At 42.6% G+C, this 26,872-nt stretch overlaps 1 protein-coding gene across 1 annotated transcript in view; it reads right to left on the minus strand.

Annotated features, from left to right (window-relative positions):
- The window catches only part of LOC146821294 (uncharacterized), a 72,564-nt gene extending 54,279 nt beyond the window's left edge, over positions 1 to 18,285 (minus strand). The window contains exons 1-2 of the mRNA XM_085609828.1: positions 18,230 to 18,285; positions 15,872 to 17,827 (exon numbers count right to left, since the gene is read on the minus strand). Of these exons, the coding sequence (XP_085465954.1) occupies positions 15,872 to 17,788 (1,917 nt within the window). The 5' untranslated portion in view covers positions 17,789 to 17,827; positions 18,230 to 18,285. The remainder of the gene's footprint in view (positions 1 to 15,871; positions 17,828 to 18,229) is intronic.
- Positions 18,286 to 26,872: the final 8,587 nt, after the last annotated feature.

A 26,872-nucleotide genomic window follows, 5' to 3' on the forward strand; every position in this document is an offset into this window, starting at 1 on the left:
TTTAAGTGCTCCGGCGTGCAGAATAGTTACCTCAACCCTCAGATGGTTCGACTCGTCATGCTCTCTGGTGGCGAGAAAGCTGAGGGAAGCCCTGAATGTTAACCTGAGAAATCACACCATGGTTAGAGCTTGTCGTAAAGAATACAAATTAACACTGGCAAAACGCAAGTGTGTCCTGAAGTAGGAGGCTTGGAGAGAGCCGATTGAGTCAAGCACCCTTAGGAATAGCTCTAGGTTTTGGAGCATTGTTAATAGACCATTTTCAGAGCATGAAGTAGGGAGTGAACCAGGCTCGTACATCACTGAGGATGAATGGGAGCTCCATTTTAAAACTATGTTTGAAAGCCCGTTGGAGCAAACTTGTCAGACAGGCCGTGATGTGGACACCCCCGCAGTAGTTTTTGAGCAGGGAAGGTTGAGGTTGGTATTGCCGGGTTGACTTGCAATAAAGCACAAGGACCAGATGGCATCCCCCGGATTTTGGCTGTGTTTAATGCAGTGGCCTTGGAATGGTTGCCCTGAGTCCTGGGGCACCTCTACTATAGTACCCATCTTTAAGAAGGGTAATCGTAGCAGTACGCACTGCTAAAGGCCGATCTCACTGCTGGACTCAGTGGTTAAGGTTGTGGGCCGCGTATTATTGGAACTACTGTCCACTTGGGCTGAGGATCACAACATAATTTCCCATGTCCAATTTGGATTTCGCCTGGGTCGGTCAACCGTGGCCCATGCCTTAACTTAACCATGTTACTCAGCAAATATACGGATGCACGATCTGGTACTATCTACCTAGCCTTCAGGGACTTTTCTTCTGCGTTTGATTGCGTGAACAGGGCAAAATTATGGCAGTCCATGAAGGACATGGGGGTAGATAGTAATATTGTCAATTTCCTCGATAGGGCAACTAAGGCCAATGTTAGATTCTCTCGGGACCTTCAAGTTTCACGGGACATTGATATAAAGAGGGGTGTACGCCAAGGCTGAATCTTGGCCCCATTTCTGTTTAACCTCTATAGCAACGATCTAGATAGAGCTTTATTAGCTACGGGGGTAGATTACCCGCATGCAGGACGACGTGGTCTTTCCGTCCTATTTAATGCGGATGACGCAGTTCTTTTATCTAGGACTGCTAGGGGTCTTCAATCTTTGCTAGACGCCTTTTCAAATTTTATGTTGGAACGAGATTTAGCTATTAATAACTCGAAATTCTACATAATGCAGGTGGGGACTCACCCTAAAAAATGTTTGCCATTTAGAGTAGGCCCTGCCAAAGTCTCCCCCACTGATGCTTTTTTACACCTGGGGGTCTTACTGGATGATCAAATAAATTGGCGGCCACTAAAACATAGGAAAAGGGGGGATCTGGTTCGGGTGAATGCGGCCATTTTTAACTTTGCCTCTAAAATAGGGAAGAGACCTATTGCTGACATGCTGAAAGTTTACCAAGCAAAAAGGGTAGCTATAGCCTGTTACGGAAGCGAAATCTGAGGGCATACCGCCACAGACACACTTCAGGTGGTGGAGAATACTTTATTGAAGTGCCTGATGGAAGTTCCTCGTGGTTTGTCTAACCTGGTGGTCCATGGGGAACTGGGGGTGCCCTATCTAAGTGACAGCCTGGCACTGCGCCCCCTTGTGTTTTGGCTAAACTGTTGGCAGAATAAAGAATTAACTATTAGCAATTTGATTCTAAAAGATTGCATGACCCTTAACAACGTGCTCCGAATACTTTGGCTTAGATATATTAAAAGCAGCTTTGAAGAGTTAGGGCGTGCTGATCTATTCACCCATCCAGAATCAATTGTAAAAAAGGACGTGGGGACAATTAGGGAATCCTGCACTAGTTTAAAGAAGCTGGAAAGGGATGAGCTGGAACTACGGAAACCCAGCGTCTGCCAATTTTTAATGTTAAAGTCAACTCCATCTGCCACACATTATCTTCTGGGGTTTTTATCTATCTATGAGCGTTTTTTATAGACCAGGTTTCGTATGGATCTTTTTCACTTCCTGCTTGTCATTCATAGAGGGTGCAGTAGAGGTCAACTGTTAGCACCCTGTGGCTGTGACGGAGAGTCTCCACAGGATCTGCTACAATTTATTATTTTCCCTAAATTTTATGAGGTGCCCCGGAAGTATTTTTTAGTCCCCATTTTAAAGAAGATGAATTTTAATCAGGCTCGTCCAGCTCTCCTATACCTCCAACCGCTGAAGGATGATTGTATTTTCTTTATTGTTGGCTACATGAATTCCACGGTGAAGACCAGGGCTTGTCTTGATAAATAGCTACTTAGATTGATGATTTTAGTCCCCTCTGAGGAGACAAATGTTTAAGAGGGTCAGGATAACTATGTAGGGTTGTGCTAATCTAAGGGGGACACTGCTTGATCCTGAATTTTGCACTTTACTGCTAGAGAATATTATGGGAGGTTGTGCTATGTATTTTAATTATGTTTTATTTGGCCTGTTATTTTATGGAATCATGTTCTTAATGTAATTTGGATGTTATGCAACTTTTATGGTTTTATCTATGTGAAACCAAAGAAAGTTTATATGATTTGATTTGAGTAATTTCAAATTAGGTGTTTTTTATCATTGTAAAGTTATTTTAAAACTACATGTATTTGTGAGAATTACATTAAAAAAATTAGAATAATGTTCACATGTTTCTTCAAACATGTTTTCATTTTTTTTTTTAAATGATATTTTTTACCATTACAATTATGTTAATTACACTTAAATATATCTACTTACCTATGTAATGGCAATATTTTCTCAGCAACCAGGGTTTTAATCTCTTATTCGGTTCCAGTGCCGATAAAAAACCCTCATTCACGTACCAAGGCTTGGTAGGTGGTATATCTTGGTTCTCCGCCTTGTTGTTAGCGACGTGACAGCATCATCATTGGGTTTGATTGTGTGCTTCCTCCACCCGGAGGAGAACCACTGGTTAGTACAGTAGGGATTTAGTGATCAAAAAGGAAGGGGAGGGGTTTGTACAGTTCCCGGGGACTGAGAGACTGTGACAGCACAAGTCGTGCCGAACCTGTGATAGAGCATGCTGAGCCACTCTCAGCACACCCGAGGAGGCATACTTGATCTCCTAACAAGGTACTATAAGGCCTTTTTGAAATCTAGATGAATCTTTCTAAGAATCTAACCCAAATTTGAGGTTACCAAATCCCCCCCCCCCCCCCCCCCGTTTTACCGGAGATAATAGGTCCTGATGAAAGCCGACTTGACCCCTTGAGGGCAACTTACGGCTGAAGCATGTTGACCTCTTTATGGACATAACTCAGTGCGGAAACCTCCTAAGTTAGTTTCCTACGCACGCCCCAACTTTTTAACCAGGCATTCTTTCCAGCACCAATTAAAGTTTATCAGCACTGGTTAATAGAAGCCTTTTTTAACTGTACAAACCAAGATATACTGCCTACCAAGCCTTGGTACGTGAATGAGGGTTTTTTATTGGCACTGGATCCGAATAAGAGATTAAAATCCTGGTTGCTGAGAAAATATTGCCATTACATAGGTAAGTAGATATATTTAAGGACAAGTGATCCCTTTCCCCCACTTGATTTTATGATATAGCAACCAAGGAAGTTGAAAGGATCACAGATTTTTCCTTCTCCCCCCTCCTGATAGAAAGTAATATTTTCTCAGCAACATTTTTGTAGTCAATATTACAAGTACGTAAAGCTATGATTTTTTCCTGAATATCTTTTCCTCAATATTTTTGTATCAAATGTGTTTGTGGCCGATAGATTCTGTCGTACAACCCTCCATAACAATCTCCAATGAGGCAGTGCAGTCAGAGAAGGAAAGCAACCACACCTTATGCTAGGCGCACTTCAACCCTGTCGGACCTCCTCTCGTCCTCCTCATCCAGATCTACAAGTCCTGCACCTCACCACATAAGGTGAGGTGCTAAATACCAGTCAATGCTATAGCTCAAGTGGCAGGTAGGTCAAAGGATGGGTATGTATGTCAAGACAAATCACATTATTTTCACAAGAAGACAGTGGGTAGTGCCCCGTTCCAATCCCATACTACAGGCATTCAGTTTGCTGGGATGGGTAAGGCAACTCTTTGCGTCACAAACAGTGAAGGGACAAGATTCACTACTTATATCATATCAGGTAGTGAGATGGCACCAGGCAGAAGTCTAGTTCAAGTGGACCTTAAAAATTATATTGGCCTTGCTGTGGTCCAGTACCACAGGCCGTGGATTCTCAAATCCGAGAAAACCTTAATTAAATCAACGGGAACAATTTATCATGACTAATCCAAGTGTTGTTTGGTCCGAGTTTCACCAAACAATTTAAAACAAAAGAATCAATGTCAATGCAAGAAATTCTATGGCCTTGATTAAAAGTACCTCATTAAATAATGATACCTATGCAAACCCCTGTTAATCTTCCTAAGAGGGCAAACTCCCGTGCCCCAGAGACCTCTACTGGCCTGCTTCCCTTGTTGGCTGCTTTAACCTTGAGGGCTTTGACCTCTGGCACAAGTCCGACCTAATGACGGTAGGAGATCTTTGCAAGGACAATGATTTGCTCTCTTTTGAGGAACTCATTGATAAACATTACCCTCACCAATGTCAATTCGTACTTTACAGTGTTATCCAGCACACCTTACACAAACCTTGTTCAAGCGCTTTAAACAATGGGCCATGGGTGCAGACTAATTTCTTGGCTTAACAAATCCATCAATCTTCATGCTTCACCAACGCTGACGCAACAGAGGAATAGGTGAGAAAAATAAGCTATAGAGACTTTCATGGTAAGGAATGGTGGCAAGCGTTTAAAATGCCCTGTTTGAGATCACATAAAGCAAAATTCAAAATAATAATACAATATTTCATATTACACAGAGCCCACCTTTCCCCAGCAATCCTTCATAAATATTTCCCACAAACTGTGGCCTCTTGCCCTCAATGTTTGGCATAGGTAGCTGACTCTATACCCAACCCCATTACTTAGGTCTTTCCAATTTTTAATTTCTTTATATTATGATTGCTAACACAGTGTAATGTAATTCATGTTTGAAGACATTTATTAGCTGATATGCAAGGAAACAATTTCACTTATCATGCATTGTAGTTTATTTGCAGTTATGTGTCACAATTTCTACCCAAAACTGCCACTTATGTAACTAGTAATGCAAGGTGGCTTTTTGTGGCTTGGTAAATCTAATTCAGGTTTTGCGTTGTCCTTGGGTCCCCCTGCGTGGCACAAGTGTGATGCAAAATTATAATAAATATGGGTCCTGTCCATGATAAAAGTTAAGGGCCTTATTGTGAGTTGGGCAGTGCAGGAGTGGGACCGCTCCGTTTCCGCACCTCCAAACCCATGTTTGAACCACCCGCCAGATTACGAGTTTTCTCCTGTCTAGAGGGTGCTTCTTTGGCACTCCCAGGGCTCTGCCTGCACAGCATGGACTGCTGAAGTCCAGTCCATGTGCCATGCAGATACTGGTGTGCATGCACATATGGGTGGCACATGTTGTGCCCTCCTTTGTGCAAACACATGACATGAGGCACCAGGGGGTCCTGTAGGGCCCCCTTTGTTTCCTCACCGTCAGACTTTCATGACAGTCACACTACCATGACAAGTGTGGCGGTGAGGAAACTCGTAATATGCTTGACTAGGCAGCAGCGGCCCTGCCAAGCATATTGCGGTGTCAAGACCGCTGCGCCACTGCCTGGGATCTCTGATCCCTGGCGGTTGCAGTAATCCTAGGGTGGCCTGACTGTCCTGGTCAAAATGAGGCGGTCGGAAGGCCGCCACCGTCGCGCCCCCGCAACTCTGGTAGTCCGTGGACTGCCAGACTCATAATAAAGCCCTTAAGACTACAAAAATGAATTGATGGTGTGGATGTGTATGCAAGTTAATGGACTTTACAGACTCGCCTTCTTCTCCAAAAAAAACTGATTTTTTTTTTCTATTAAGGGACAGTTGGAGCGATCCTTGAAAGAGTCTGACATTCAGTGTTGCAGTAAGCACGCCCTACACCAAAGGTGTTGAACTGGCCCAGTTTTTATTTGGTTCTATTTGGTTACCTTGCCGTATAACCTATGTATGTGATTACACCTTTTGTTACTAAGCATCTTCCCGTGTAATGTTCTTGCTTCTGATTACTATAACTATATGGCCTGTGCCCCACCAGGGTGACAGAGTACATCACTCTGTTGCCCTGACGGAGGTGCCACCCAGTAAATTATGAAATATCCCCTGGCCCAGGGGACAATTCACAGTGGTTCTGGCAAATGGATGGTAACTTTGGCAGATGGCTAAGTCAAACATGACGGAGCACATCAAAGTTACCTCTTTTTTAATTAAAAAAAAATTCAAAAGAAGGTTTAACTTTTTCACAATATAAAAACAAATGGCGAGGAGTGGCACTGAGTGATTTTCAGTGCCCTAACCACCAGGTTTTTCCTGGCAGTGACGGACATTGCAAAACTGCTGTAGATCTGCCCATCTAAATTGTGCAGGTGGACATTTAGCCAAAACTCCAATGGCCATTACTCCATCTAGCCGTTTGAGGAGTTTGATCATGGCAGAGACATGGTAGTCTCTGCGATCATCAAACTATGTTCCACCCAAATTTAAATTGTGTGGGCAGACCATAGTTTGGGTGTGGCAGAAAATCCCTCTCTGCCAAGACATAAATCAGACCTTTAGTCTCTTTTTCATAATTTGGAATGCTCCAGCACTGTAAGGCTTCAAGCTGTACCCAAAGAGGCCGACTACCCTCTCGGTGAGATCCCGCTAAATAAGATTTGCTGCTGAGGAAAAGCTCCAGGCCAGGAAACCTATTTCTTTTAGCCCAAATCGCAATGTGCCTTGAGTGGATTGGCTTGGCAGGTTTGTCCTGGTTCTCTGATGTTCTCCAAGTCCAGAAATTCCCAGGTTTTCCAGAATGTTAGGCATAGTCAAGTTAGACACAGCCAAAAGCCACAGGAACAGGCCTCATCACAGGTTTCAAAAAGCAGGTGCAGTCCTCCTTCTGTTCCTCCATAGATCCAATTGTATTCCAGTGAGTGCAGAGAGATGCCAAATGTATGCCTGCCAAAGCTTGTGGGTGGGGTGACTCATGGCCCCTCTCTACCCAATAGTGAAAATATTCCTAGGGGTAACATATGCTCTTTTGCAGCAGTTCCGGTATCTATGTGTCCCTTAATGAAACAAAATTAAACCGTTCACTTCTTGTACACAGCATATGTGGCCAGCCAGAGGTGTGGCGTGGGAAATTAGCAGTCCTTTCTCCTTGGTCACCCCAAACCAGATGTGGAGGAAGCTTCCCCGCCACACTGGGTTTGATGCCTGTCTGATAGGAAATAAAAAGGGCCTGTGAAGTTGTCATCTGATATCTGCCTGTGTCGGGGAGTGCCCTTTTAACTAAAGTAAGGGCCTTATTACGAGTTTGGTGGTGAGGGAACCACCGTTGAAACAGCAGCTGAAACCCTGCCGCCTAGTTGGCGGTCTTTCCGCCATATGACATTGATGGCACTTTGCAAAATGAAAGACCATGTGGCACTGCCACCAATGCCAATAATTCACTGAATACCTCTACGGCAGCATAGGTAAAGCATCTGTCAGAGGGGGGTGCAGACAAGTTCACTGCCATTGGAAATACTAGTTGGCTTTCCATCAAGCCGACCGTGGTGGAAAGACCACCTGCTTCGAGTCGGCTGAATTTAAGGAATTGGGGTACATACTCACCCATTTCAGGTAGTAAATTTATACAGAAGACTTCTTGTGGTGCAAAATAATTACAAGGGAAATTAAATGAGATTAAATTTCGACCTGTATTCTTTTAAGGTCACCTTCAGTACCAGGTAAATGATTCTAGAGAATGGTAATACCGGGAATGAGTCAAGCAGACAAGATGAGTAGCACCTTGGAAATAGTGTGCTGAGGGGTTGACTTGAAGAGGCAGGGGCCTGGCCACCCGAAGTAGAGGGCATTCCTTTAGTACAATGCTGGGGCACGTCTCATCAAAAGAGCATTTGCCTTTATCAGGAACGAAATCAAGGTAAGGAGAGTGTTCCAAGTAGGCCTAGGCGGTAAATTCCATTCTGCTCGCGGAATTTGAGGAATTTGGGTAATTTCGTATTCCGCGGAGAACGCTGAATTGCCCAAAATTCCACGCTTCGTGGAATTTTTTGCTTGTTCGCGCTTTTAAAATGCGTGTTCGCAAAATATTTCCCCTGAGCACGCAAACAGCTTCGCGAACAGGAAAAACGCACCGCGAACGGGTGGAACAAGCAATTCTGCGTGTTCGTGGAACTCTGTGTGCTCGCGGAATTTTTTTACCGTTTCGCGGAGCTTTGCGTAGCGCGACTAATCACATTCCGCCCACCCCTAGTTCCAAGTCGTAGGAAAAGGGGCGGGATTGTGACAAGCACAGAAAATTAGTTTGAGCAGGAGGTCTGGAACGGGGAGCTAGCTCCAGACACATGCCGCAGTAGCTGCTGAACCTGGAGGATCTTGCCAACCATTCCAGACCTCCTGCTCAAACTAATTTTCCGTGCTTGTCACGATCCCGGCCCTTTTCCAGACCATCCTGTCTACGACGTGGAACTCCCCCCTCACCTTGATTTCAGTCTTGGTACTGGGCAACCGCACTTCGGATGAGCCATTATTATTATATCAAAAATGAAAATTAGATGTAAATAGTATTGTATATTGTACATTTTCCACTTTTTTCCATTGCATTTCTTCCATTGTTTTATATACATATTTTCAACATATGTTTTTTGTATATATTAAATAATTGTATATATGTTATACTATTTAATCAATACTTTACAACTTTTAAAAAACAATTACCACATTTTTGACGTTTTACATGCAAAATAATTAGTTTTTACATTTTTAAATACATTTAATCAACATTTTTATATTATTTCGCCACTCATTTAAATTGGGAGATTGTCTTTTTTTGTTTCATTTAACGGCAATTGTTTTCACCTCTACCTTCTATTTTGTAGTCTATTTGTGTCATCTTTAGTCTATTTTCTGAATCCAGGTCTCAGTAAGGTGTTGCTGTTCGTCAGAACAGGAATGTCCTTTTTAAAGATTTTTTAAGGGTTTTGAGGGAGGAGGGGTGTAGAGTGGAGGGCTAGAGTTTAGTGAAAGAGTAGTTTGTGGGTTTGTGGACATTACTATGTCGGTCGGAAAGCCACTGACCACTAGATGGAGGCTTGCCGATCGACTCGGTTGGCTTGCGGTCTAACTCCCCGATTACGATATCTACAGTCGGAACGTAAACCGGCCGGTCATTCCAACTCGTTTCTGACTGGCTTTCTGAGTCTTCCTGTCAGACGGAACCACACCATATTCCCCTATGGACGGTGTTTCCGCCGTTGGGATTACAATGTTGGTTTCTCACAGCCTTTCGATGCCAGCCTTTCTGCCACTTTACTGTTTTTACTTTATTATTATTGGTGTAATTATGTATTTTAGCTGCACCTTGATTATAACTTATGAGCTATGGAATTGCCTAGACATATTTTCGAGAGTGTACATATTGTATTCAACCATTTTGTCCTGGTTTTTCTTTTTTATATTCTGCTTTTATGGTTTGCTGAAAGTGAAACCGAATAAAGTAAGTTGATTTGATTTGATTTGACACAGAAAGGCTGTCCAAAAGCAACTTTGGAGGTCCCTAGCAGGGCCCCCCTTGCCTCCGCGGCCTATGGTTAGTGGTCGAGGGAGTACCCAGGGTACACTTGTAAAACCCAGCACTGTGGGCAGGCACTATGGGGTGCCTGCCACAGGGTGCAGGGTTTTACACACATCCCCATTTCTCCATAGGAGCCTGTATTACAGCCGTAAACCGGCCGTAACACAAGCTCCCATAGAGAGCAATGGGAATCCAACCGAGCAATGTTCGGTCGCATCGTAAACAGGCGATCAGAACTGCCGACATCAGGTCAGTCAGTCCCGAGTCAGAGACGGTGTTAGTCGGAGGCAACTCCGACCGACATAGTAATAAGCCCCTTAGTGGTACGATTGTTATTTCGGGTTTTCATACACTGTTTTTGCAATGTATTGTTATGTTATGTTATAATGTGTTATGTTACTTTTTTTTAACTCTTTTTATTGAACAGTTGTCAGCATCCTTCAGTATTCACATGATCATAATTGGTTACATGCATTTACAATGGCATACACAATCTATAATACAGAAACACAATACAGTAATAGTGGTACCCCTGGTGTCCTCCTGCAGAGCTCAGTTAGTCCCCACAACCTCCCCCCCTAAGCGTTCAGTGCCCCCGAATCCCCTGTAGTCCACCCACCGCTACCAAATTTTTTCTCATTTCTTGGGACATCCCCGACTTTCATAGATTGTATGTTACTTTTTTTGATGATTAAGGGTCTTATTACGATACTGTCAGTCGGATTGCCACCATCCCATCAGTGGCAGTCCAACCGCCATATTACAAAACTGGCGGTCAGACTAACACCAGCCAGAAGCAACACTGCAGACACCGCCAAGATCCAGGATCCTGATGTTGCAGCTGTCAGACGTACATCTGTGAATCTCGATGGTGGAAAGGCATACAATGGTATAGATGCAGCTCGAATGCACTCAGTTAAGCTCAAATAAACATAATCAACAAATTATCCAAAGTTCATAGACTAAAGTGTGCACCTAGTGAGTGGCTCTGCCGGCCACCCTAATCAAATTGAAAGGAAAACCCGGGATAAGTATCCAAGAGTACTAAGTGCACTACTATACATCACTGAGTCAGTGTACATAATTTAGGAAACATTAAAAAATATACATAACCTCAATCATTTAGCTGATATTCAATGGTTTAACACAGGCTTAAAACAAGCAGATCAGGTGTACAAAGATCATGATGATCACAATAAACAAAGCGATAAAGTAGCTTACAAGTTCACATGCCATAACCTATATAAATCGTACAACATCGCTATCCCTGCTCCAAGAGAATGGAGAAAGAATGCCATTTCATAATGAAGTATTGAAATGATAGAAAATGCAAATATAGCGTGGCAAACTGCATCAATGAATGTACAATAAAGTGTAAGCACCACCCATGCTAGTGATCTATTGAAAGCATACCTTCTTTACTAGCTCATGAAGCCAAAACCATATGAGAAAGAAATTTGTAAAAATGATGCCGAACAAAAAGTGCCGAAAAAAACTGAAATTCAAATGGGAATCATAGAAAAACACGTAGCGGGATTATTGTCTCACCGGATAAACTTCAGGTCTGGCTTAGAATCTACCGATTAGCACACAAGTGAAAAACACCGAAAATCGAGTGAATCCGGAAGCGTTACAAATGCGCTCCTTCCGCCGTGACGTATTTAACATCTGCTGTAGTCATGAACATAGTACTGATGAAATTGTGAGCGTTGGTGCAGAAAAGTGCTGGATAAAGTTAAAACTAATTATAAACATAATATAAACGATGTGAACATGCTTGTGTGCAAAAGATTTAGCTGAAACATTGAAACTGAATAAAAGTAAAACAAAACATAAAAAGGTGAAGTGAACATGCTCAAATTACCCAAATTGAAAAGACACAATGTTAAAATGTGCATGATAAAATAAAAAGTGACCTTTGTGCCCCATGAAATGTCCAATGATAAGACACCCTAACTGAGTTTCCTATAAGGAACATTTAAGAGGCATAATCAGTGAATTTAAAAGGCAAATGTCTATGGCCAAAGATAAGTGCCCTGGTAAGACCCACAGTCTTGCACTAATACAATGAGATGCTATCTGCAAAGTAGGGGATTGTGACAAAAATACTATGTCACGATTCATAGTATATCCCATAGTCACTATTGAATGCCGCCTATGCTAATACAAAGAAATCCTGTCTACAAGGTGACAGATTGTGACAAAACCATATCGCATCTAAAAGACAGTAGCATAATTAACACTTGAATGATCACAAGAAACAGGCAAGTTCGAATTTATCATTAAGCCCTTTCGGAGAAAGAGTATCCAAAACCCATATCAAATGGGTCTCACGCTGAGATAGAAATCTAGACATTTCCCTATCTGGAACAATGTTAATCAATTCTAGCACGCTAAATCTTAATTGTGCAATTGTGTGGTGATGGGATAACCAGTGGTGCGCCAGCGGAGAGCTCAAGGTTCTAGTCCTAGTTCTACTTTTGTGTTCAGTTATACGTGTTCTCAAAGATCTCTCTGTTTTACCGACATAATGCAGTCCACATGGACATTTGATGACATATATAACATGGTGGCTGGTGCAGTTAGCTGTGAAATTCAGTGCAATGTTTTTGCCAGATAGCGGATGTGTGATGCTAAATGTTTCAATTGTTACAATGGGAACAATTGAAACATTTAGTCATGCCTTTGTGTGAGGTAGACACAGATGCTACAGGGTTGTTCAGAATCTTCTTGAGATTATTAGATTGTTTATAGGCAAATAAAGGAGGGTTAGAAAACATGCCCTTAAAATCCCCTTCTGATTGTAGTTAATCCCAATGATTCAGTATTATTTTTTAATCATGGAGGAGTGAGTAAAATATGTTGAGACGAACACCTCACGGGCAATCGTTTCTTTTCTTTGAGAGCTATTTAAAAAGTCTTTCCTATCCAAAGCTTGAACACGAATTTCTGCTTCATAAATTACTTCTCTGGGATAACCCCTTTCCAAAACTTTTTGTTTGTACTTCTGGAGAGTATCGTGACATACATTAGAATCCGAAGTGATACGCTTAATCCTGGTGAATTGTGAAAATGGAAGATGACGCTTTAATGGCCATGGATGAAAACTCTCAAACAGTAAAGAGTTATTGTGGTCTGTGGGTTTACTGAATACACTAGTGACAATGGAATTCCCTAGACGATTGATGCTTACATCCAAGAATGTAATCTTCTTTAAATCAATGATGGAAGTGAATTGAATTCTGAGGTTCTTGTTATTCAATTGCTCAATCTGATTTTGCAAATCATTCAATGAAAATGGATTACAAACAAAACTAAAGATTTCTTGTTATCCTCCCATCCACGAAGACCGAGGTTATATATGCTTCCAAAGATACACAAAGACCTGTTCAATCCTCCTCTCAGACCTATTGTATCTGGTTACAGGTCCATACATGAGCATTTGGGTCATTATCTCGACACTTTTTTACAACCCATTGTTCAAGCAGGTTCCTCGTATTTGCAAGATACTACACATCTGCTACAAATTCCTGATGAAGTATTGATCCCTGAGACTGGAGAGGTTTGGTTGTGCACGGTGGATGTGGTTGCTTGTATACCTCCATTTCCCACCTGGAAGGTATTGAATCTATTGAATGAGCACTCTTGAGGCATGAGAATTTACAAGCCAATAAGGTTTTTCTTTTAGAACTTCTACATTTTTGTTTATTCCACAGTTATTTTCAATGGAAAGATCGGTTTTACTTTCAAACCAATGGGACTTTGATGGGGTTTTCAAGGGCCCCCAGCTATGCGAATACCTTCATGATGAAATTTGAGATGGAATATATGGGAAACATCCTTAACAACGAAGTTTTAATTACGACTTACCTGAACAATGAAGCCCGAACAACGACTTTCCTAAACCACGACTATTCTTGAACAACGAAGCCCGAACAACGAGACTGCACAATGCGTGCACGTCACTCATCTCCGCCCCCACCGCTCATCGACCCTTGGAATTTGCTTTCACCAACTAGCACCACATAGTTATTTGAAATGTATAATACATTGAAACCGGGGGCAAAACACCCCTGCACAATTTAATGCTGAGTAAAACAAACCATACTGCACTGCAAAGTATGGAATCCGATCGACGAGGCAGGAGAAACTGTAGTAGCCATCGCACAGAAATAGTTATCGTTATGAAAAAGCACTTTTGTTCTTCATTATTCCACAACTCACATGATTATTTTGAGTAGAAAAGCAATTACATGTCATGGAGATTAAAGCGCGTAATAACCCAAAGCCACTTTGTTTAATTTGGTAGTTTTGCTTCATAAGCAAGTCATAGATGTTTTACACAGTCACTGTCTTTTTGAACCCATTACTCTTACGTGCTTGGTCCTCAATTTTTATTTGACAGACACACAATGTTTCTATATAAAAATAACAACGTTCTCGGTTCTTCAACTACGATCTCAATTTACAGTAAAATGTTGATACATCTTTTTTTCTGTTAAATACAATGTAGCTCAAGAACAGTCAACATGCCACTAGATGGCACATGTGACTTACAATTCCAAACTTCAAAAATTCATTCTCATAGCGTGGAATATAACCGTTTTCACAACATTGATGTTAAAGTATTGAAATGCAGGACAATATTCAAGGATGCATGTCAATAGATATCCACAACTGGGTTCCTAAAAAGTGCAAAGAACTAAACCATGTAGAACTGTATGTCACTTGAATCTAGTTTGTATAAACTAATAATTTTCGTGGTTTAGAAACTCGTAGTTAACAATGTAGTTGTTTGGCAATGATCGTTGTTAAGCATTCGTGGTTGAGGAATTCGTGGTTTAGGCAGTAGTTATTCAATCATACAACCGGAATATATACTGTCTGATACAAACTGGATGGATCATTTGATATTATATCCCCGTTTCATTGATGATATTTTAATTTTTGGCAATTGTTCACGTAATGATTTGCAAAATCAGATTGAGCAATTGAATAACAAGAACCCCAGAATTCAATTCACTTCCATAATTGATTATTGATTTCGAGAAGATTACATTCTTGGATGTAAGCATCAATCGTCTAGGGAATTCCATTGTCACTAGTGTATTTAGTAAACGACTGACCTCAGTAACACTTTACTGTTTGAGAGTTTTCATCCATGGCTGTTAAAGCGTCATCTTCCATTTTCACAATTCACCAGGATTAAGCGTATCACTTCTATTCAATTCTAATGTATGTCACAATACTCTCCAGAAGTACAAACAAAAATCTTTGGAAAGGGATCAACCCAGAGAAGTAATTGATCAGAAGTTCGTGTTCAAGCTTTGGATAAATAATACTCAAAGAAAAGAAACGATTCCCCTTGAGGTGTTTGTCTCAACATATTCTACCTACTCCTCCATGATTAAAAAAGTAATACTGAATCGTTGGCATTTAGTACAATCATAAGTGGATTTTAAGGGCATGTTTTCTAACCCTCCTTTATTTGCCAATAAACAATCTAATAATCTCAAGGAGATTCTGAACAAACCTGTAGCATCTGCGTCTACCTCACACAAAGGCATGACTAATTGTTTAAATTGTTCCCAGGGGGCGGCTGGTTAAATTTTAAAGTGGTGGGGCGTAAAATGATTGGTATACTTCACCGTTGCGAGCGAGCGTAGCGAGCGAGCCCGAACCCCTATAAGGAGGGTTCGGGGGGGTTCTCCCCCCCGAGAAAATTTTGAAAAAAGAGAAGAGAAATGGTGCATTTTCAAGCAAATTTGAGAAAGCAGGAAGGTTAATAAAGCAATTGTGAAAGTGCAGTTATAACATTAATAAAGAGATGTCATATAACATAGGTAGCTGCTTATTCAGTGTATAACCACAGAGCTTCATAACAGACTTCGAGATACAATGCATTTCTGAGTACCTCACTCACAGATGTTTTTTATTTAACAAACTAAACTGGTTGCAAAGTAGCAGCATTCAACATTGTTTACTTTTTGTAAATGAAATCAGCACGTCTCTCTCTAAGAGCAGCAAACTTTTCAATAACTTTAGTGTTAAAGTCCGGGATTTTCTGAACTAGCTTGCTCTCTACAGAGAGCATTGCCAAAGCATTGAGTCTTTCCTCAAGCATGGTATTTCTCAGGAATGTCTTAATCCTCTTTAAGGCTGAAAAACATTGTTCTGCCTCGACTGTTGTCATAGGAGTGGTTATGACAATTTTAAGTAAAGCCACTGTCTCTCCAAGTGACTTTTCCATATTAAGTTTATGGATTAAAGCCAGCAAAGACAAGGCACTTGTGGCCTTCCGGTACACAGGCATTCCGTACAGTACAGTCAACTCAGTTCTCAGCTCTTCTTTATTGAGCATAGGATAAGCTCCCACAGCCTCATTCAGAGCACGCTCCGGGAAGGATTCATCATATTTGGCAAACTGTTGACTTTGCAATAATGTGGCACTCACCAAATGTTTAGTGAAAGAAAAACGCTCTCGTGCCTGCACAATTACAATGTCACAGATCTCCTTTGCAATTCGGACCATAGTGGTGATGTTTTTCCTGCGGTTTGTGAAAAAAGATTTCTCTGGCAGTTTGCTGTCTAAATTGTCAACCCCATCTCTCACTTTGCTTATGCTTTGTACAAACATAGTAGTATATACTTGCACTTTGACAGTATCTATCTCTCGTGCTTGTAACTGATTGTATAACAGGTCGACAGCTACCATTATATCATGAAATAAATACAGTAAGAACTGAAACTCTCTGTCTTGTAGTGTTCTACCAAAGCCATGGGCTTCAATCTGACTTTTGTAATCAAACTCATCATTGGCTTCTATGGCTTCAAAACATTTCAGAAGGTCCTCTCTATGTTCATAGATTAGGTTGACTGTACGGATGTTAAAGTTCCAACGAGTTGAGGATCCCCTTGGAACGCTTTTGTCTACAATGTCATGAAGTGCTTCTGTTCTTTTGGGGGAACGCGAGAAGAATGCTGCCATGCCTCCTATATCCTGAAAGAAAATTCGTGTCTCGGTGATCTTTGATACTGCCTGTTGCATAATAAGATTAAGTTGGTGAGCGTAACAGTGCACATAATGAGCATTAGGGTACACATCTCGAATTCTCTTCTGAACTCCACTAAGGCTTCCACTCATTACGGACGCACCATCATAGCTTTGCGCAATAAGTTTTTTTTTTTGAGGCAGCTCTGGAAAAATTAAGCTCAGTTGACGCAGTATAGCTGCAGTAATGGTTTCTGCACTAGAGTCTCTTAAATGTGTGAAACCATAGAACCTCTCCACAACTTGTCTGTCATTGTCAATGTATCGAAACACTAATACGGACTGTGTTTTAGTGGCCACATCAGTGGTGTCATCAGCCTGAATAGCCACAAAGTCTGTGTTTTGCAATTCTTGCACAATATGGCTTCTCATAATTTCGAGCATACACTCAAGAAGTTCATTTTGTATTGTTTTAGAGGTGCCCTTAAAGACTGTAGCACGTGCTAAATGTGCTTCCATATCCTTGTCTATGCTTGCTATTAAATCCACAAGGCCTTTGAATATTCCAGGATTTGGGGAACCTTCCGATTCATCATGGCCTCGCAATGCCAGTTCAAAAGCACCACAGAAACGAATGCAATCAATTATTTTGGATAGAATCTGTCTGTTCCTATCAACTGTTTCATTGTGTTTCTGTATTGCTTTGCGGTATGCATCACTTATCTGCTGCTCAATCGGAGCATCTTCCCCCAACATTCCCAGTCTAGTCAGGTTTTCCATATGCTTTCTTGTGCGTGAATGCTTCTTTATTTTTTCAGACAAATGCTTCAAGTCTGTTACTCCTTGATTTGTCCAAGAAAACTCACCACCAAACAGCAAGCAGGGGAAGCAGAACAGAGAATTTCTTAAAGGGCACCCTGTAAGCCAATCAGCTTTTGTGTACCAGGCGTTTGAGAATGTACGTGTGGACATTTTTCCTCTGTCCTGGGAAGTTTGCTGTAGTTTTAGGTCAGGCCGATGAGGTCCCAATTGCTTTAAATCTATTTTCTCTTGAAGTGGCCGTGCCTGGAATGACCTTGTAATCAGCTCTTGTACTGTATTCATGATGACGATGCTGGCCTTACCAATATATATTAAAGAAACCTGCCAATAATCAAAGTACAACATATAAGGTGCGGTGCAATAATATAAAATTGCAGTATAAATACATATATCTTGTGCAGTATCGCAATAAATCTCCAACAGCTCCCCTTTGCACAACATGACTGCTAAAAATACAGCCTTACTGTCTGCTGCCTCTGTGTGCCATAGTGGTTGCTGAAGGCACTGAAACAGACACTGCTTGAGGGCTTTGAACAAGGCAAGGGATAGATAGTGCTGTTAACAACCGTTATTGCCCAAATCACAGGGCTAAGGGTGTTAGTAAATTCCATCCACTGAGGGTACAATGTTCAGAATGTGTGCCTACCCCAACCACCATGTACAGTGACCACACACATACCTCTAACTCCAATCTAAAAAAAAAAATAGCATCAGTTTCCTTACCTTTAACTCTGGTGTTTGCTGGGTCGTAGCCGGGGTGAAAGAGCAGCAAAGGAGGTCTTGTTTTTCGCCGGAAATATGACCAAAAAATATTTGGTAAGGGTTGTCAAGCTTTAGAAGGTGCTGAAAATAAAAATAACGTGCTGTAACTAGACAAGCATTGCTTTTAAAATACAAGTAATCCCAATGAATTTTACCAGCGTCAGTTCTTCAAGTTAACATAAAATAACTACAGTGTTCTTAAAATATTTATTTTGTTTGATGTTCGGGGAAACCAGACTTTTTTTAGTCTGCTACGTTAAAATTATCCATTGGAACCTGCTTACATTTAAATGTAATAATGCTATGATTTTTAGCTTTCAGTATCTTTATGGAATATAAAAGATCAAAATTTTAAATTCAAACGCTTCTACTAAAGACAAGTTTCGAAGCGTTATCTCAGCACAACTCTTGCATCCCCCTCTTTCTCTGCCTGCCATTGCGCTCCATGCTTCTGAAAGGTGTTAAAAAAAACACGTGAATTTGCGTTTCAAATGTCCGATCCTGCTGCAGCACACTTACAAAGCCTACACATGACAGTAACCCGATTCAAGGCCCCAGTCTCCCGATTTTTTTTTTACAATCTCCCACTTTGCTCTTCTGAAATGTTGGCATGTACGTTTCAATCAAATGTCCGATCCTGCAGCAGGTTTTATGACAAACAGCAGAGTAAAAATCTTACAGTCAGCAGAAAAGGACAAAAAAGTTTCATAAACTCAGCAAAGTACAATACATATGTATATATATAAGGAGGCTAGTAGAAGACTATACATTAAATATTATTATAGTCTGCATAAGGGGCAAGGTCTTCGGAGTGTCTCAGTCTGCCCCTTTGTCGTCTTCACATCACTCTCTTCTGCAGTCTCTTTGTTAGCCATGTAGATCCCTTTTCTCCTAATATATTTCTCAAATACTGATTCTGCATATCTCACACCCTGTCTCTTTACTCTCCAGCACCTTTTCTCTATTGCTTCTATGGAGCTGTGTGAGTTGAGGTTGTGGGTGGGCCACGTTTGACAGAATGCCGCGTGAATTTGTCACAGTGCCTGTCACTGTGTCATAAAGGGGCTTTGAAGGCATGCACATCCAATCCTTGGCCTCTCCGCGGAGCACACAGAGCAATGGCTGGCATGCCAATTATAATTTGGATTACGTGTAAAAGCGTGTGAATGATGAACACAGCTGTCAAAAGACTGACAGGGTGAAAGTTAAAGAAAATACAGTGCGTACAGGCGAGCGGGTATGTTGTGCTTGGGGACTGGTGAAGTGCAGGAGATGCAAGGACAATTGCACATATGTCCTTGCATCTCCTGCACTTCACCAGTCCCCAAGCACAACATACCCGCTCGCCTGTACGCACTGTATTTTCTTTAACTTTCACCCTGTCAGTATTTTGACAGCTGTGTTCATCATTCACACGCTTTTACACGTAATCCAAATTATAATTGGCCACCAGCCATTGCTCTGTGTGCTCCGCGGAGAGGCCAAGGATTGGATGTGCATGCCTTCAAAGCCCCTTTATGACACAGTGACAGGCACTGTGACAAATTCACGCGGCATTCTGTCAAACGTGGCCCACCCACAACCTCAACTCACACAGCTCCATAGAAGGAACTCGGTTCACACTAGGCACTTTAAATGAGTAATACGTTGCATGAAAAACTACGGAAACACGTCATCCAGAGAAAAGCAAATACGCTTAGGGAATGCAAGAGTAAGTAAAACATGAAACTTGAACAAGAACAACATTACTTTTCCTGAGGTTGAAGGCAGTTTCTGTTTTGGCTTCTTCGGTCGTGTTTTCTTTTTATCTCTCGTTGGTGCTGGGGAATACCAGAACCACGTTATAAGAACAGGAAAACCCCAGGGTCTCAGCTCTGTATACGATTCAGTGCTGCCGCCGGCCATTTAGAGCCCCAGGGTGCCATATGTCCAGGATTTTACCGACACTTGGGCATTTTTATGTCAAAGCCAGTAAGCAAATTGGAGGAAAGTTAGGAAACAGTAAAAGGCAGTATTTTCCCCATTCGAAATTGAAACTGCAGATACAAAGACATCACTTCAAAAGTGTTTGAGAGTTACGTCAACTAGTCACCACTCACCAATAATTATCAAAGCAAATAGAGGCAGTATTCCATGTTTAAAAATACAGAGGATTTTACACTGTTAATTTATTATTCAGGTATAAGTTTCCTGTCTCTCCAGGATTTCAGAACGTGGAAAAGGCTCAGTACTTCGGGGGAGCCCGTCCAGCTCAAGGGGCGAATGCATATCAGTGATATATGGGAAAATCAGTTACCCCGTCACATTCGTGAGGGTGGGGTTATCATTTTGTGTTAGTTACACCGCAGAGGCTTCCCTGAGAAAGGTGCCAACTCCATGAAGCATTTCCGTTTTCGGTGGCATCATGGCTCAGCCAACTTGTCATGCATTTCGTCTTCGATGCACTCTATACAGAAGCTGCTATTGTAAATAGTGTAATAATTGAGACCTCTCCGCTGTGAAGTGTATGCCCCTAGGCGCTAGCGTCCTCCACCTGAGAGAGTCTTATGGCCGTCCGTGGCACTCAAGACAGCAAACGATTGGGGGTGGGTGTGTGGGTAACTCCAAGGCTGATATGTCCCCGACTCCCCGAACCCTCTCACTCCCCCCCTCTCCCGCCTCCCTTTCCATCTTGTCGATGCATGGCAGCGTTGTAGGTTTCCAGCACACTTACTCCCGCCATGATAAATCATGTAATTAGATCAGGGTGCCATGGCAACAGACAGTGGTCACCCGTCCATTCAGATGTTTGTTTTGCGCCCGGAGGGCCTTGGGTGGTCCATGCGGCTGTTTGCGCATCTCGGCCCATGGCGTGCCTTCGGGTATTTTTCAGTGTACTTTCTCGATGAGCAGAATGCTGTTGTAAAATTCCTCACAGACTGCGCCACCCTAACGAGCGGGAGTGTTTGAGTGCAGAGTGAACCTGTCTACCTGCAAGTACTTAGACAGGATCGGCTCTGTAATGTCACAATGTCGCATTTATACAGGACGCACGCACTGCCCGTGTGGGGCGAGGGAACGCTTTACCCACCTAGGCCGCAAGTTACACTGTGAGGGGTGAGTGGTGGGAAGAGGCTGCGTCTTGATGGGAACCTGAGTGGTTAGTGAGTGTTTCTTTGTCGTTTCATACAGCGCGAAGTCGACGCGAAGGTATTGGAGCGCTTTACATGGGAAGATTAGCTTAATAAAAAGTAAGTAATTAGATTTAGAACGACAGTACTCACCAATGGACAAGTCAGGGCACTGAGGCAGTCAACAAGAAAATTGTCACCACCACGACGAGTCAGTCGGAGAGAAGTCAACAATTAACACACACCGTCACCGACACTGTCACACGACGGGGCTCCTGTACGCACCGCCGCCACGAGGTGTGTACGCAGAGACAGACAGTGGCACCACCGCGTGCGTGATGACGCGACAGAATTGCATAGAGTGCGCAGCGCACCTCATGGCCAATCACTGTCACTGTGTTCAGACTAAGCCACAGTGATTGGCCATAGTTGCGCGGCACCCAATGCAGTTACTCCTAGGCTGTCTCAGGCTCTCTCAGCCAATCCAGAGACGCTGCATTAGCAGCGCCTGCCCTGGATTGGGGAAAGAGCACGGATAGGGCTCGCCCGGATACCGAGAGACGGGGCTGCTGCAGAGGCAACCCTCAGCCTCTCGGCCCCCTCCTCTCACTACTAGTACACATGGATACAGTGCGGCGAATGCGCATGCTCGTGCTTGTCGTGAGACAAACTCGAGCATGTGCAGATAAAATGCGAGCCGCTGCCGTTACTGTGCACTGTCTGTCACTCACTCACTGTCAGTGCTCGCCCCCGGCCCCACCCCCTTCATCGCGGCTCGCATTGCCTCGCAAGCTATTCAGTTTCATCATGATGATTGATGCATTGCTGGTCCGTCTCAGCTGCGACGCGTGCGTTCGCGGTAAGTGGGGCTCCGCCCCTGCGCCCCAATGGACGCACCGCCGCTGAACAGCATTCTGCTCATCGAGAAAGTACACTGAAAAATACCCGAAGGCACGCCATGGGCCGAGATGCGCAAACAGCCGCATGGACCACCCAAGGCCCTCCGGGCGCAAAACAAACATCTGAATGGACGGGTGACCACTGTCTGTTGCCATGGCACCCTGATCTAATTACATGATTTATCATGGCGGGAGTAAGTGTGCTGGAAACCTACAACGCTGCCATGCATCGACAAGATGGAAAGGGAGGCGGGAGAGGGGGGGAGTGAGAGGGTTCGGGGAGTCGGGGACATATCAGCCTTGGAGTTACCCACACACCCACCCCCAATCGTTTGCCGTCTTGAGTGCCACGGACGGCCATAAGACTCTCTCAGGTGGAGGACGCTAGCGCCTAGGGGCATACACTTCACAGCGGAGAGGTCTCAATTATTACACTATTTACAATAGCAGCTTCTGTATAGAGTGCATCGAAGACGAAATGCATGACAAGTTGGCTGAGCCATGATGCCACCGAAAACGGAAATGCTTCATGGAGTTGGCACCTTTCTCAGGGAAGCCTCTGCGGTGTAACTAACACAAAATGATAACCCCACCCTCACGAATGTGACGGGGTAACTGATTTTCCCATATATCACTGATATGCATTCGCCCCTTGAGCTGGACGGGCTCCCCCGAAGTACTGAGCCTTTTCCACGTTCTGAAATCCTGGAGAGACAGGAAACTTATACCTGAATAATAAATTAACAGTGTAAAATCCTCTGTATTTTTAAACATGGAATACTGCCTCTATTTGCTTTGATAATTATTGGTGAGTGGTGACTAGTTGACGTAACTCTCAAACACTTTTGAAGTGATGTCTTTGTATCTGCAGTTTCAATTTCGAATGGGGAAAATACTGCCTTTTACTGTTTCCTAACTTTCCTCCAATTTGCTTACTGGCTTTGACATAAAAATGCCCAAGTGTCGGTAAAATCCTGGACATATGGCACCCTGGGGCTCTAAATGGCTGGCGGCAGCACTGAATCGTATACAGAGCTGAGACCCTGGGGTTTTCCTGTTCTTATAACGTGGTTCTGGTATTCCCCAGCACCAACGAGAGATAAAAAGAAAACACGACCGAAGAAGCCAAAACAGAAACTGCCTTCAACCTCAGGAAAAGTAATGTTGTTCTTGTTCAAGTTTCATGTTTTACTTACTCTTGCATTCCCTAAGCGTATTTGCTTTTCTCTGGATGACGTGTTTCCGTAGTTTTTCATGCAACGTATTACTCATTTAAAGTGCCTAGTGTGAACCGAGTTCCTTCTATGGAGCTGTGTGAGTTGAGGTTGTGGGTGGGCCACGTTTGACAGAATGCCGCGTGAATTTGTCACAGTGCCTGTCACTGTGTCATAAAGGGGCTTTGAAGGCATGCACATCCAATCCTTGGCCTCTCCGCGGAGCACACAGAGCAATGGCTGGTGGCCAATTATAATTTGGATTACGTGTAAAAGCGTGTGAATGATGAACACAGCTGTCAAAATACTGACAGGGTGAAAGTTAAAGAAAATACAGTGCGTACAGGCGAGCGGGTATGTTGTGCTTGGGGACTGGTGAAGTGCAGGAGATGCAAGGACATATGTGCAATTGTCCTTGCATCTCCTGCACTTCACCAGTCCCCAAGCACAACATACCCGCTCGCCTGTACGCACTGTATTTTCTTTAACTTTCACCCTGTCAGTCTTTTGACAGCTGTGTTCATCATTCACACGCTTTTACACGTAATCCAAATTATAATTGGCATGCCAGCCATTGCTCTGTGTGCTCCGCGGAGAGGCCAAGGATTGGATGTGCATGCCTTCAAAGCCCCTTTATGACACAGTGACAGGCACTGTGACAAATTCACGCGGCATTCTGTCAAACGTGGCCCACCCACAACCTCAACTCACACAGCTCCATAGAAGCAATAGAGAAAAGGTGCTGGAGAGTAAAGAGACAGGGTGTGAGATATGCAGAATCAGTATTTGAGAAATATATTAGGAGAAAAGGGATCTACATGGCTAACAAAGAGACTGCAGAAGAGAGTGATGTGAAGACGACAAAGGGGCAGACTGAGACACTCCGAAGACCTTGCCCCTTATGCAGACTATAATAATATTTAATGTATAGTCTTCTACTAGCCTCCTTATATATATACATATGTATTGTACTTTGCTGAGTTTATGAAACTTTTTTGTCCTTTTCTGCTGACTGTAAGATTTTTACTCTTCTGTTTGTCATAAAACCTGCTGCAGGATCGGACATTTGATTGAAACGTACATGCCAACATTTCAGAAGAGCAAAGTGGGAGATTGTAAAAAAAAAATCGGGAGACTGGGGCCTTGAATCGGGTTACTGTCATGTGTAGGCTTTGTAAGTGTGCTGCAGCAGGATCGGACATTTGAAACGCAAATTCACGTGTTTTTTTTAACACCTTTCAGAAGCATGGAGCGCAATGGCAGGCAGAGAAAGAGGGGGATGCAAGAGTTGTGCTGAGATAACGCTTCAAAACTTGTCTTTAGTAGAAGCGTTTGAATTTAAAATTTTGATCTTTTATATTCCATAAAGATACTGAAAGCTAAAAATCATAGCATTATTACATTTAAATGTAAGCAGGTTCCAATGGATAATTTTAACGTAGCAGACTAAAAAAAGTCTGGTTTCCCCGAACATCAAACAAAATAAATATTTTAAGAACACTGTAGTTATTTTATGTTAACTTGAAGAACTGACGCTGGTAAAATTCATTGGGATTACTTGTATTTTAAAAGCAATGCTTGTCTAGTTACAGCACGTTATTTTTATTTTCAGCACCTTCTAAAGCTTGACAACCCTTACCAAATATTTTTTGGTCATATTTCCGGCGAAAAACAAGACCTCCTTTGCTGCTCTTTCACCCCGGCTACGACCCAGCAAACACCAGAGTTAAAGGTAAGGAAACTGATGCTATTTTTTTTTTTAGATTGGAGTTAGAGGTATGTGTGTGGTCACTGTACATGGTGGTTGGGGTAGGCACACATTCTGAACATTGTACCCTCAGTGGATGGAATTTACTAACACCCTTAGCCCTGTGATTTGGGCAATAACGGTTGTTAACAGCACTATCTATCCCTTGCCTTGTTCAAAGCCCTCAAGCAGTGTCTGTTTCAGTGCCTTCAGCAACCACTATGGCACACAGAGGCAGCAGACAGTAAGGCTGTATTTTTAGCAGTCATGTTGTGCAAAGGGGAGCTGTTGGAGATTTATTGCGATACTGCACAAGATATATGTATTTATACTGCAATTTTATATTATTGCACCGCACCTTATATGTTGTACTTTGATTATTGGCAGGTTTCTTTAATATATATTGGTAAGGCCAGCATCGTCATCATGAATACAGTACAAGAGCTGATTACAAGGTCATTCCAGGCACGGCCACTTCAAGAGAAAATAGATTTAAAGCAATTGGGACCTCATCGGCCTGACCTAAAACTACAGCAAACTTCCCAGGACAGAGGAAAAGTGTCCACACGTACATTCTCAAACGCCTGGTACACAAAAGCTGATTGGCTTACAGGGTGCCCTTTAAGAAATTCTCTGTTCTGCTTCCCCTGCTTGCTGTTTGGTGGTGAGTTTTCTTGGACAAATCAAGGAGTAACAGACTTGAAGCATTTGTCTGAAAAAATAAAGAAGCATTCACGCACAAGAAAGCATATGGAAAACCTGACTAGACTGGGAATGTTGGGGGAAGATGCTCCGATTGAGCAGCAGATAAGTGATGCATACCGCAAAGCAATACAGAAACACAATGAAACAGTTGATAGGAACAGACAGATTCTATCCAAAATAATTGATTGCATTCGTTTCTGTGGTGCTTTTGAACTGGCATTGCGAGGCCATGATGAATTGGAAGGTTCCCCAAATCCTGGAATATTCAAAGGCCTTGTGGATTTAATAGCAAGCATAGACAAGGATATGGAAGCACATTTAGCACGTGCTACAGTCTTTAAGGGCACCTCTAAAACAATACAAAATGAACTTCTTGAGTGTATGCTCGAAATTATGAGAAGCCATATTGTGCAAGAATTGCAAAACACAGACTTTGTGGCTATTCAGGCTGATGACACCACTGATGTGGCCACTAAAACACAGTCCGTATTAGTGTTTCGATACATTGACAATGACAGACAAGTTGTGGAGAGGTTCTATGGTTTCACACATTTAAGAGACTCTAGTGCAGAAACCATTACTGCAGCTATACTGCGTCAACTGAGCTTAATTTTTCCAGAGCTGCCTCAAAAAAAAAAACTTATTGCGCAAAGCTATGATGGTGCGTCCGTAATGAGTGGAAGCCTTAGTGGAGTTCAGAAGAGAATTCGAGATGTGTACCCTAATGCTCATTATGTGCACTGTTACGCTCACCAACTTAATCTTATTATGCAACAGGCAGTATCAAAGATCACCGAGACACGAATTTTCTTTCAGGATATAGGAGGCATGGCAGCATTCTTCTCGCGTTCCCCCAAAAGAACAGAAGCACTTCATGACATTGTAGACAAAAGCGTTCCAAGGGGATCCTCAACTCGTTGGAACTTTAA

The sequence above is a fragment of the Triturus cristatus genome, chromosome 6 (assembly GCF_964204655.1).
Source record: "Triturus cristatus chromosome 6, aTriCri1.1, whole genome shotgun sequence".
Classification (NCBI taxonomy): domain Eukaryota; kingdom Metazoa; phylum Chordata; class Amphibia; order Caudata; family Salamandridae; genus Triturus; species Triturus cristatus.